Raw genomic sequence first — 13,730 nt, forward strand, 5'->3', positions numbered from 1 at the left:
ATACTACTAGAGTTTTCGTCTGACTCCCCAAAGGACTGTGTGATCCTCCATCATGCTGAGGAATCAGCCTTCTAACCTAACCCAACCTACGAACTGCCAATCACCAGTACTCGTCGATATTATTTTGGAAAATGTTTTTTTTTTTCGCCAAAACAACAACAATAGCGTATTTCGTATACGTTGTAAAAAACTAAAATACCCTTTGCGACACACACTGCTCTCGGGTATAACAAAATTGTCGCGACGAACACAAACGAGTGTGCAATAAATTGTGTAATTATTTTCGCTCCACATAACGTGCAGGATCGTTGACTAACTAGTGGACTAGGCGCGCGTATACGAAGTACTTGAACCTGCTGAGGGAGAACTGCTGATCTGCGTCCAGTCGGCCAATCGAAGGCAAAAGTGGGCGGGACCTTTGCGGTTAAAAGGGTAAGCAAGCCAAACTCGTCAATGAATTATAAATTGGTAACATGTGTATGCGCAATTAGCGGACAAGTAGCACAAATAATAACAACAACAACAAAAACAATAAAATATCGACAGAAAAAGTTGTTTGTTATTGTAACGCTGGCGATTGTTTACATAATTAAATTGCCAACTAATTACATATTTGTCAATCGCTCGTTATGAATGTAATGAATATGATTGTTGTTGTTGTTGTTGTTGGTATTGTTGTGCGACAAAAGGATGAAATAATAATAATTGCACTTGCCAAGCGACACAACGAGTTATCCTGGATGGATACATGCATACATATTTACATTCCTATATATGTATATACATATGTGTGTGTGTGTTTGGAGCAGCAGTTAGTTCAAGCATTCGTATATAAGTACATATATACATATGTATGTATGTGCATAATATGTATTTATAATTTAAATGTACAGGTAATGGAAAATACTCGGGAACAATGCATTGGCAACCATGTACATATGAACTTGTAAGGGCTGATCCAAGTGAACAACGTCGACAAATCGTTCAACTTTATTACGAAAAATCACATTCTGTAAACACCGACGTACCTACATAGTACATATGTATGTATATAACAATTTGGCGTATATTACCTCGAGATCTTAAATTGAAATTATACAAAATACCGCTTGTGTAAGAACTGAAAGCGCTCGACCTTCCCAAACGACATCGTGTCGCTCTATGGGCTTTTGAAAAGTTTCAAGAAGATCCGACGTTTCTGAGCCAAATTGTGTTCAGCGAAGAGGCCTAATGGGAATATAAACAAGCAAAATTTTGGCATTTGGGAGGACGAACAACCAGAAGATATTCAAGAGCTCCCATTTCATCCAAAAAAAACTACGGTTAAGTGCGGTTTGTGCGCCGGTGGATACCGACTACTTGATACCAGAAATTGAAGCTCACGCGTGTCATTCGTCCAGTTCTAATGCCCGAACGAGTCATTGAAAATTGGACTCAACAGTTAGACCAACTGTGACTTAGCTACGATTAACATTTGAAAAATCACTAAAAAAAATAATTAACAAAGGGTTTTCTATCGAACATTCCCCAATAAATTTGAAAAAGTAGGGAATCTTGAAATGGATCACCCTTTATGCGTGTATCTTTTCCCAGTACGGCGTCATTACGTTTTTTTCATAAAACGCTTAATAGCTTTAATGTTAAAATTTGAAGTAAATCCAACAAATACTTTCCGAGTTGTTCTATTAGTAAAGGGGTTTCGGACAGTTCGTGTAAAACATCAATCCGTTTTTCTCTCGAAAATCGCTTCAATAAAAATTTAAAATTTTTCGAAAACATAAGCAATGTTTCCTGATCGAACGATTTTTTTTATTTTAAATCAACTGTTGGCCTTTTCCGAAAATCTGGAATAATTTCCTGAGTTCGCCATTTGGTTAATTTAAAAAAGCCTCGATCAGACACCAGATAATTTATTCATGAACCTATTTTTTTTGTTTTGGTCCGATTAATTTTAGATGAATCTCCAAGGATTAGTGATGGTCAACACAACCCAATTCAAATTTTCAATGGTGTCACAAAATCTGATTGGATTTTTGTCTTTTCAAACATTCGCAAAACCAATATTCAAATCAGCTGTTTGCTAATGTGAAAAATCTTCCAAATGTATGGGAAGCTTTCAATTAGAGAATTAATGCGTAACATAGAATAAATTAATATCTTAACGTACATTTCAAATCTGTAAACGAATAGCTTCTTGTTTTGTTTCTAATAACAAAACCAATAAAATGGGTTTCCCTCACACAATTTCTTTTTCGAACATCAAACCAATAATATGCCAATTCACAGCTACTATATCGGTTAAAATTCCGACTATCGTACTCTACAATACATACCCCTATATACCATTATTCCTAACCGACTCACTTTTGCTCCAATTTTGAGGTTGTGTCCTGCTGCTATTCTACAAGTGGGAGATTATAAATATTTTAAGCGGCCTACGAACAGCTGATAAGTTCAAGAACTTCAGCTTAATTCCTATTTAAATAAACTTCCTAAACCACAATTTTAATATAAAAAAAAATAAAAATAAATTTACCTATAAATATAGTAAATAGTTTTTTATTGCGATTATTTCATATTGGCTGGAAAACACTTTTTCTCTTAAGCGACTTGATATTGAATAGAGGCAACGGATTCTTTTCTCTATTTTTTGTATGCTGCATGGTTTTATAGGCGTTTAAAACATTTTGTCTGTATTTGCCAAAGATAGCTTTGGGGTTGATTTGAACGTATTTGTCTTCGCTGCAATTCCATAATCTCGTGATACGCTCTTCATCATGGGGTTCATTCACCACATTCAGTTGTAGATCTGCTGTGTGCGTATAGCCTGGTATATGTGTTAGTGTTGATCCTTTGAACTGCTCTAAATCAACATTGCGGAATTTTTCTGCTACAAATGAGGAAATATTGTAGATATTGTAAGAATTACATTTGGCTATCAATTCATCAAGTGTCAACGTTTGGTTATCTTCACTTACATCTTTTTTGGATTTCTTCGACTTTTCGGTCGTTTGCTCAGCGGTTTCACTTGCTTGCAACATTTCAACCGATTTTTTCTGCTTCTTTGATTTTTTACTGTCTGGCGAAGTTTCAGGTGTACTGATCTCTTCAATGTTTTCCTCCGAGTTTTCACGCTTCTTTGACTTTTTATTTTTCTTTACTTTGATATGATCGTCTGTTCTTAATTCAGTCAAGTTTTCCGACTTCGAGGTGTGCTCAGGTACCTCAGATGATGTTGGAGCTTCATAGCCTACAATTATCACATCGTCGTCTTCTTTTGATTGATTACTTTTACTTTTCTTTGACTTCTTTTTCTTCTTAGGCATCTCCGTTGCCAAAATGTCTACTTCCTTATTTTCATCTATAACATAATTTTGGTTTGTGTGTTGCTCTATTTCATTTTCTTTGCACTTCTTCTTCTTCTTTTTATTTTTGGGAACTTTCATATTCTCGTTGTCTGCTTCGTCCGTCAAATCTACAAATTCAATAGCACTGTCAGTATTCTTCTTTTCATCATTTTTGAAAATCGCCAGGTTCTCAATTGTTTCCGTAGGGATCTCTTCAATAGTTCTCTTTCTCTTCTTATGCTTTTCGTTTTTCTCCTGAACTTCTAGCACTGTATTGTTTTCAACATCTTTAAGTGGAATTAGTTCTACGGTTTGACTTCCAGCCTCAACTGATTCCCTTTCACGCTTCCTCTTTTTAGATTTCTTTTTATTTTCTGTGTGGCTATTACTATTATTCTCCTGCTTTTGTTTACTTTTCAATGCTTCCATTTTTTGTTTAAAATAATCACTCACTGACAGTCCCGTGCTAATTGTTTGTACGCCAGCAAAATTTTCATTATTTTCTTCAGGCATTACAGCTGTTAGCTGGGCATAAACACCATCAGCTTGTTCTGTTTCCACAACTTTTTTGCCAAATATATTGGCAAGATCTTTTTCACTATATTGTGCAATATCTTTTCCTTTCGTGAACTTCTTGTAATGTACGCGTACCTTACTTAGCTTTGACTTCTGTTCCAGCGATATGCCACTAATTTTATCCTTTAACTTTTCTACTTTCGGTTTCTTCGGTTCAGGTGCAAATCCAAATCCCACTCTCGGAATGTCCTCGTCAGAAGTACTTTCCTTATCTTCAACAGCTTTCTCACTTTTCCCATCATCGCCATTTAATGTCTTCAGTAGTCCATTAAAGTCATTTTCATGCTGCGTCCAATGGTCATCACGATCTTCAAATCCCAAACCTTCGTTGGTATTTCGCATACGCACACGTACAAAATCCTGGCTACCATCCTCATTAGCACCAAGACCCTTTCCCTTGGACCAGCCCATTTTCTCTAACATTTTTGTACCGAAACGTGTATCATCTAAATAATATTGAATATTAATTTCGAAATTTGAAGAAAAATGTGTTTTTATTAAACAAATACCTTCGTATAACGCCTTGCCTCGCGGTGTTAAAGTATACTGCTTTCGCTGTCGAGGTTGAGCTAACATAGCCATATTTGCTCAATAAGTATGAAACAATTTATTGCAATATATTGTATATTTATTTTATATATGACCATATATTTAGAATAATTTTAAAAAGATTGAAAATATTCGCAAACAAAACTAATCAGAGAATTTCGCTGTCAACCACACGTGTAAAGTGTATGTTCAGTGTCAGTATTTTATATGCTCTACATTAACTGTCAATATTTTAATATCTGTCAAGCCAAGTTAAAATTCATTAAATGTAAAAGCGTTAAACAATTATTCGTCTCAGTAATTTCCAAGCAGTTTTAAGAATAGTTTTAAATACAATTTTAAAACAAAAATGTGATGAAAATATGAATACGTGCTAACTTGGATAATACAGATTTATGTGGACAGCCCCTTATACTTCAGACATCAATAACACACAGTGAACATACCATCGTAGCTGATAACAGCTGATGCGCTGTACTTGTTTTTGTTAAGTTAATTTAATTAATTAGCCAATAATCTAAAACTAATGTTAGTGAGTTGATATAGTGAAAATAAGAAAATAATGGAAGAAAACGCAAAAGCTGACAAAGTTATATCACAGGCAACACAATGGAGTTTCGAAGGCGATTGCTCCTTGCTTGCCTGGATGCAAGAGCTTTCACAGGTAAACCATCCACTTATCGCAAATGCGCCTTAGTAAGAGTGTACTTACATATGTATATTATCGTGTATACAAACGCCTTGACAGCATATAGAACAAAGAGCCACTACAACCAATGATGCACTGCAGCAATTAAACAAAAATGTTAAACGCACTGCAATAGCGTTGGATAATGCGGCTAATAGTTTAACAGCACTACAATATACGCAATTTGTGGAAAGTCGCTGCCATGATGACGACGAGACACAAACCACTACAAAAGAGATTGAAGCGGTAGCTGCGGCAACAGTAAGCCTTTTTTTTTATCAATTTATTAATTAATTATGTATAAACTAAAATTTAATTTTTTACAGTCCAGTGCAAAAACCAAGTCGCAAAAAGAGGTGCTGGAAACCTTTATGCAGAAAAATCTACAAATGTTACACAACTGTCATGAAAAGTATGCGCTCGATTTTGAAGACTCTGATGAAGATGACAACACAAACACTAATAAGTATGCTCTTATAAAATTATTTAACGAAAGTATAATGTCAATGTATTACATCACTGACGTAGTTACATATATCAACCGAAGAATCCCTATAATGATGCTTTGCTGCCACATATCTACGGTAGTAAATTATGGAAGGAACACTGGCATGTAGGACTTTGCGATGGCTCGAACGAGTACTCGGGCGACGAAGCATCGGATGCATTCTCCGAATCCTCCAGTTCCTCAGCTGCCGATAATGAATCTTATGAGAGCAATACAGCAAATCTCTCCGAATGGGCTTCGAGCACTTCCATACCAATTCAGCATAAACATCCCGCCATGATGGTGGCACAAAAAGAGCATGCATTACCCGCAGCTGCTGCTGTGCGAAACAAGCATTTGCCAAGTACACAACACATGCAGAGCAATGATGACAGCGATACCTGCTCCACAACGTCTCGAAGTACCACAACGAATCCGCCAGTTAGAATCCGCGAGCACGATTTATTTGCTGCTTTACGTCATGATACGCCAATCACCAGCACATCTACTTCGTCATCGCCACAGCAACATATTGTTGCCACAACTCAAGCCCAACGCACCGCAGCGCCTCAATCCTCAACGATAGCACCATTCTTTGATGTCACACCGCCTACAGATATTTTCGCGGATGCGGCTGCGCAGCCACAACCGAGCAGCCGTGCGGAAAATCAAGCTATTCAACCAAAATCAGCTGACGCTCAAATTAAGCGTAAACCTGTGAACTTATTCGATGACGATGATTTCAATTCATTCATGACAGAAGTCGTAGATAAGGCGCAAACGAAAGCTCCACCAGAACGAAACCAAGCACCGCAAATGCCTGTGCCGGCCAGTAGAAGTTTGCCCTCTAGAAGTGTGGACGATTTGCCACCCGCACGTACCGTAGACTTATTTGCCGAACAACCGAGCATTAAAACGCCAGCAACAAATCGAGCAACCGCGCCAATAGAAATTGAGAAACCAAAGGAAACCACAACCCGAAAACCGGTAAATCTGTTCGACAGTCCCGAAGGTAGTCCACAAAATGATGCGCTCTTCACGAGCAACAACAAAACGTTCGAGCGGAGTTTTGAAAAGCCGAAAGACGAAAAGGTTCCCGCAGTTGCAAAGCCTAGTATCACTGCCAAGTCGCTGTTTGACGATGACGACGACGATGATGACTTCTTAAATGTGTTTGGTGCTAAGAAGTTGAATCTGCCACAGCGCTCGACGGGCAAAACGCTGCTCTTCGATGATGATAATGAGGATGTAACACGCCCACCTACAAATACTCGAACAACAAGCAACCTATTCGATGACACACCAACTGCCGATGATTTCACGCCCACTACGGAAATATTTAAGCAAAACAACAACAAAACGAGCGATAGCTACACAGCTAACGGTAGTGATAGTAGTGCAACAGCAAGAACTGTAGATAAAGCTTTAACAAACACTACAACAACAACAAATGCAACATCAACGAATACGATTTCGAAATCACAGGTAAATTGCTATAGTCGAAGTATGTGTTATATAGTTGTTGTAATTTTGTATATTTGCACTTGCAGCACACGCTACCGGCGAAACCCGCTAGTAAGCCCTTCAGCGCTAATCTCTTTGCTGATGACGAAAATGACGATTTAGATGAACTGTTTAGTAAGAAGTCAACAAAGCAACAACCAGCCAAAACTGTTAACAATGAGCCAAGTGAAAAGGTGGCAATCACGAAACCAATCTCAAATGTAACGGCGCCGCAGAAGAAATCACTCTTCGGCGATGACTTGGTAGACGACGATGATGATTTATTCGGTAAGCCTAGCAATCACTCCATCCCACCAAGTAAAGCCTCTCTCCGCGTAGAGAATCGCACGGGCGCTAGTCTCAAAAGCGCAACACTTTTTGGTGATGATTTCGATGATGATGACTTGTTTGCTGTTAAACCGGTCCAGAAAGTAAACACCAGCACTGCAGTTAGTAAAGATAAACCGAAAACTGTTTCTATCGAAGACGAGACGACGCCAGTTTTCATGAAGCAAAAAGAAGACAAGTCTTCCAACCAACAATCAGCGGAAGTGGCACTAAAGGGAGCTGTAAAGAATGTCAGCGCACAGAAATCGTTATTTGAAGAAGATGATTTGGAAAATGCGAATGATATCTTCAATACTGCGAAGAAAAACACGTTTGCCGGTGTGGAGAAGGTCAAGGAAGACAGCAATGATGCTTCAAATGAAGTAAAGGCTGACTCAGGCGCTATTGAACCCACCCTATTTGCTTCCATTTCGGAAGAAGAGAGTGCAGAGTTGAAGCCGCCAGCAATTAATGGACTTCTTAGCGAGGGTGAAGAAAATATAAGCAAAAGCACGCAGAAGACACCAATTGCTGACGTCACAACGGAACAAAAAGTCGATAATGATGAAAACATTGTCGCCAGCGCTGAAGAGATTTTCGATAATTTGAAGACGAACTTAGCAGAGACTGAGGATACCACGGTGGACACAATGAGCACTACACAAAAGAGTACACCAAACAAAGAAGAGATTAAAGAAGCTGAAACATTTTCAGCAAACTGGAAGCACGATGAGAATAACGCTGAAAATAAGTTGGATCCGATATCGGAGCACACGATAGAGCATACTGAAGAACCCGTAACGTCACAACACATAACGGAACCAATAGCAGAGGTTGCCGATACAATGCAAGACAGAGAGAACACAGCAGGCCAACAACAAAAATATGCCTCCATCTTTCTCGATGAACCACCCGATGATGATGACTTCTTCACAACACTCAGCAATAACACGAAACCGTTATCTGTCTCGAAACTAACGCTCGACTTGGAAAGTGATTTCTATGAACCAGCCTTGCCACAAGTACCGAACTCCGCACGTACTACAACAACAGCAGCGACAACAAACACACAGGCAGGCGCCAGTGATTACGGCGGTCTACGTCTATTTAGCGAAATTCCACCCGACGACGACGATGATGATGAAGATGACAATAATTTTAATTCTGCCAAAAACTCCAAACCGACCGCCGATAACGGCGCTGGCGTCAATCAGCGTTTGCATAGTGTTTTCTATGACGACTTCTCCGAGACTTTGGAGGCCGTGCAACAAATTAAAGAGAATAAAATAGCGGTGCATGCATTGTTTGATGATGAACCGCCACCGGATGAAGAGCCATTTGCTATTCGAACAGTAGAGACGCCGACAAATGTGGTGGAAATAAAAGCTGCAAAAGCGGATACAGAAATAAGTGAAGTTGAACAAGAAAAGGCGTACATGGGCGCTGAAACCTCGAAAGATGTCACTGATCGTGCAGTGCCAAAGCTGGAAGACTCTGCAATCCCGCCTGCGCCGGAAAAACTGCGCGCTCCCGCTGGCAAACTGCAAATGCCAAAGATCAAGATCAATGTACAAGCACTGCTGCCCGGCGGTGGCGGCAGACCAAGTTTCAAAAAGTCTCCAACCACACCCACGGTCTCCACACATACACCTACGACAAGTGAAATTTCCTTACCGCCTCCAGCTGCTGAGTTGAGCAAAGCTCCCACGAGCGCAAGCTTAAAATCAACGATATCCACTGAATCGGCGAATGAGAGCCTGCTGCCGAGCGTTTGCAAAACTCGCGTGCGTGCGCCAGCCGGCAGGCGACCGTCCACGCGCAGGGCGCGTCAAGAAAACTATCGTCAATCGCTCATCGCGGAGCAGTCGGATCACTTAGTGGAGGATGCCAGTTCGGAAGCTGCGTCCAGCAGCAGCCGGATAACACGAAAGCCAACAAATCAAAATGAAAGTGAAAGCAGAACTGTACCATCAACGTCAAGCAGCGTTGTCAAGGCACCAGCAAGCATTAATATTCCTAAGCCAACAAACTTATTCCCGGACGAAGACGCTGACTCCGATGACTACGACACACTTTTTAAGCCCGCGCAGACAACCAGAACTCAAACCAACAACAATGCCCAGCAGGCGTTGCATACAAAGACAGCGAATGTCTTAAGTGAGCCTGGTCCGTCTCCGCAAACGAATCCCACACAAGCGGCAACAAAAAGTAAAGTGGATTTCGTCGAGAGCGATGGAGACGATGACGACGATCTGTTTAAGAGCGTACGGATCGCGCCCACAAGCGCAGCGTTGAGCCCAGTGAACAACATCAAAGCAGCAATCATAACAACAACCACACAAAGCGTACCACCAACAATAGCAGCAGCAAAATCGCTTTTCGGCAACACGCCAAGTGAAGATTCCGATGATGATCTCTTCAAAAGCAACAAATCACCGCTAAACACAGCCGCACGAACAAACACGAAGGCGCCAAGTCCGCTTACAACAACAGCAACCGCAGCTGCATCAGCAAGCCGTACAGCTGTTGAGCCGAAGCTAAAAGCCGAGCGCAAATTGGACTCGATTTTCGGTAGCGACGATGAGGATGACGATTTTCTATCGCAACTTAAGCCTAAAAAGAAAGCAACAGCGAGCTTGTTAACAGCCAGCGCGGGCAGTGCGGCAAAGCCGTCAAGTTCAGTCGGCGCTGGCCTATTTAGTGATATCGAAAGTGATGAAGACGATCTGTTTGGCGCCAAGAGTAAGACAAAGCAAAGTAAATTCTTATTTTTATTAAAAAAAATATTTTAAAAAATAACTGTTTCTCATATTTTGCAGCCACGGGTAAGACGAAAGCCGCTACAACAACGTTGGCGTCCGCCAGCAACAAACAAAAGCCAATAACAACAAAGCAACAGCCGCTCGACAAGCAAAAGACTTTAGCGGATAATCCTTTGGCAGATCTGTTAAATCCATAACAGGTCGCCTTGCTTGCTTCGGCGGCCTTCCACTAGCAAATTACCGCTGTAGTAGCGAAGAAATATCAACGAAAGTGCATTAACCGTTAAACACATTTATTTTCCTTGCACCACATTGTTTGTGCGTGCATGAGTATTTAGCGAACAAAAAGTAAAAAACTTCTATTGAATTTGTAATTAATTATTTTATGATTTAAATTTATTTTATATTATATACACACATTTCCATACCTATGTATGCATATATAAAAAATATTTCTTTTATTACATAGTATGCATATCTACAAAATAAAATTTATAAAAAAACAACAATTTGAAGTATTAAATGGTAAAAATAATAATTAAATAATATTAAAAACGCATTTCAGACGAACAGTTAGTTGAGTAAATTAGCGGTTCTTTTCTTAACGTATTTCTCAATTAAGGTGTTGCATTAAGTTATTAAATCTATATTATTATATAATTTTGCAAAATTAAAATTTTTATTAACTAAATTAAATTACAAAAAAAAAAATTAAAAACAAATATTTAATCATAAAATTATATAAAATAAATTAATAAAAAAATAATTTAAAAATATTAATCAAACAATTTAAAAATAATTAAAAATAATAATTTAAAAAATTAAAAAAAAAAATATTTAGGAAAAATTTACTAAAAAAAATTAAAAAATAATAATTAAAAAAAAATAATTAAAAAAATAATAAAAAAAAAAAAATAATTAAAAAAATAGTTAAAAAACTAATTAGTCCGAATTAAAAAATCAAAAACTCAAAAAAATATTTAAACAAAAAATTAATTGCCTCTTGTTACAAAAAGCTTACTTTAAAAATAAATTTAAAAATTCAATAAAAAATATTTACACGAAATAAAAAAATTTAATTGAAAAAATTTTAGTTTATAAAATTTTAATTTAAAAAAATAATTAAAAATATTTTATTTATTATCAATTTGTATAGCGAATGTTTTCTTTTTTTTTGAAAATTAGCGAACTCTGTGGTTTATATTAATAAATTAAATATTTTAATTGGATATTGTATATACATATGGGCAAATAAACAGTTAATTGAAAAATAATTTATTAAAAAACGAATTAAAAAAATAATAATTTAAAAAATTAAGTAAAATAAATTAATTAAAAAATTTAATTACATTTTTTTTAAATTACATAAAATTGCATTTATCATCTAATTATATAGTCGAATATTTTTATTAATTTTTTTTATTAACAAAATTTTTTATTAGAATTTAATTACTTATTTTTTTATTAGTAATTTTGCTTGACAATTTCGGCTCAGTAACCAATCTATATAAAATATCAATGGACGCTTGAACCGATCAAAAAAAAAACATATATGTACATAAATAAATAAATAAAAAAGTTATATTTACTCCTTACAATAAAAAATAGATATACAAAATTAATTTAAAAAATTAAAATAATTTACTCTTTACAATGAAAAATAGATATATAAAATTAATTAAAGGAAAAAAAAATTAATACAATTAAAAGTAAATAAAAAAATTAAAACAATTTCAAAACTTAAATAAAAAATTAAAAAAAAATAAATAAAAAGTTTAAAAAATTAAATAAAAAGTTTAAAAAATTAAATAAAAAATTTAAAAAATTAAATAAAAAGTTTAAAAAATTAAATAAAAAATTTAAAAAATTAAATTAAAAAGAACAGACATTAACTGAATTTTAAATATAAAAATAATTTTTTTGTTACTTATTATATTATCATTCAATTATTTGCATTTTAACGTCTTACAACAAACACTTATTCGTATTTCTACTCTGTATCTACATACATATATACATATGTATGTATGTAAGTAAGTAAATTGTAGCACTGTATTGATCCAACTTGTATTTTAGTTTTCAATGAGTTAGTTTGCTCTTTGGTTGGCGTTATTACTTCTATTGCTAACGGTAACGTACTGTTAACGTTGTTTTGTCCCACATTAGTAATTTTTTTAGTATATTTAAACAAAAAAATATTTTAAAAATTTTATCTACATTCCAAAAAGTATTCAAAAAATAATTAAAATATTTGGAATGAAAAATTTTTATATTTTTTAACCCATAAACAGTTTTCAAAAATAAATATTTTACTTTAAAAAATTTTAAATTATTTCTAATTAAATTTTTGAAAATAATTTGTAACATCAAAAATTAAATTAAATTCCAAAACTTATAAATTATTTTCAAAATTTGTTTAAAAGGTAAAAATAAATAAATAAAAAATAATTTTTTAACATTTGCAATTAAAAAAAATTAAAAAATACCAAGCAATTACAAAAAAATATTTAAAAATTAATTTTTTTTACCAAAAAAGTAAAATGTTATTATTTGCAACTATTTTTATTACTGTTTACTGAACAGGGTATATTAAGTTTGCCAGCTTGTTGCACCCAGAAGGAAACGTCGGAGACGCTACAAAATAGACACATAAATGAGGGCCATGTCCGCCCTTCTGTCTGCCTGTCAAGTCAAGCATTAGTCTGACAGTTTTTGAGATATCGATTTGAAATTTTGCACACGTTTTTTTCTACTCAAGAAGCTGCTCATTTGTCGGAACCACCGATATCGGACCACTAAAACATATATGTAGCTGCTATAGAAAATTTACGATCAGGTTCAAGTGCTTGTATGGACACATTTTTCATTTGAGGAGATATCTTCACGAAATTTGGCATGAGTTATTGTCCAAAGAAACAGGACTATCTCCGAAGATTTTTTTCGGATCGAGTCACTATAGCATATACATAGCTGTCATTTTATTAGAAAAAATATCTTCACGAAATTCGGCATAGTTTATTGTCTGAGGCATTTGTGCAATCTCCGAAGATCGGATGCAGTTATCGTAAGCAATCTTTTGTATTTGTAATTATTTTTTATTAGAATGCTTTTTTCATTTTTGTTAGAATGTCTATTAGAACATTTTATTTTTTTATTTTTTATATTTAAATTATTTAATACTTTTTTATATTAAGTAAATACCTGAATTCAACAAAAAAAAAAACATAATATTTTACTAAAATATTTGATTTGGATTTTAGTTATAATTTTTTGATATAACTGCTTTAAATAAGTAAATACAGTTTTTTTGAATATCTTTAAAATATTTTTTAATCTGTAAATTTTTTTTTTCAAAACTATTTGTTTTTGTAATTATTTAATTTTTTTTTTTTAATTTTTTATTTTCAAATGTTTTTGTAATTTAAATAAATTAATTTTAAATATTTCAAAGGTTCCATTTTGGTTTTTTGTGCGTAATTTTTTATTATTTT

General features: G+C 35.2%; 2 protein-coding genes across 5 annotated transcripts; one reads left to right on the plus strand and one right to left on the minus strand.

Annotated features, from left to right (window-relative positions):
* Window positions 1–2,552: 2,552 nt before the first annotated feature.
* On the minus strand, window positions 2,553–4,670 carry LOC105228933 (PIN2/TERF1-interacting telomerase inhibitor 1). Of its 3 annotated transcripts, none has more exons than XM_011208953.4 (3): window positions 4,433–4,670; window positions 2,979–4,369; window positions 2,553–2,887 (listed from the first exon to the last, which is right to left on the minus strand). In XM_011208953.4, exons 1-3 carry the CDS (start codon window positions 4,503–4,505, stop codon window positions 2,864–2,866), a joined length of 1,488 nt encoding a protein of 495 aa, XP_011207255.2. In that variant the 5' UTR covers window positions 4,506–4,670; the 3' UTR covers window positions 2,553–2,863. The 3 variants fall into 3 exon arrangements, with proteins under 3 accessions (XP_011207255.2, XP_011207254.2, XP_011207253.2); XM_011208952.4 differs by having other exon boundaries at window positions 2,553–2,890; window positions 4,433–4,669; XM_011208951.4 differs by having other exon boundaries at window positions 2,553–4,369.
* Window positions 4,671–4,944: 274 nt separating this feature from the next.
* LOC105229002 (WASH complex subunit 2) lies at window positions 4,945–10,764 on the plus strand. Of its 2 annotated transcripts, none has more exons than XM_049451013.1 (6): window positions 4,945–5,136; window positions 5,221–5,421; window positions 5,487–5,626; window positions 5,689–7,132; window positions 7,198–10,219; window positions 10,297–10,764. In XM_049451013.1, the coding sequence occupies exons 1-6, from the start codon at window positions 5,035–5,037 to the stop codon at window positions 10,434–10,436; spliced, it is 5,049 nt and encodes a 1,682-aa protein (XP_049306970.1). In that variant the 5' UTR covers window positions 4,945–5,034; the 3' UTR covers window positions 10,437–10,764. The 2 variants fall into 2 exon arrangements, with proteins under 2 accessions (XP_049306970.1, XP_049306969.1); XM_049451012.1 differs by having other exon boundaries at window positions 4,946–5,136; window positions 7,198–10,234; window positions 10,297–10,762.
* The last annotated feature ends 2,966 nt before the right edge of the window (window positions 10,765–13,730 follow it).

The sequence above is a fragment of the Bactrocera dorsalis genome, chromosome 3 (genome assembly GCF_023373825.1).
Source record: "Bactrocera dorsalis isolate Fly_Bdor chromosome 3, ASM2337382v1, whole genome shotgun sequence".
NCBI classification, from domain to species: Eukaryota; Metazoa; Arthropoda; class Insecta; order Diptera; family Tephritidae; genus Bactrocera; species Bactrocera dorsalis.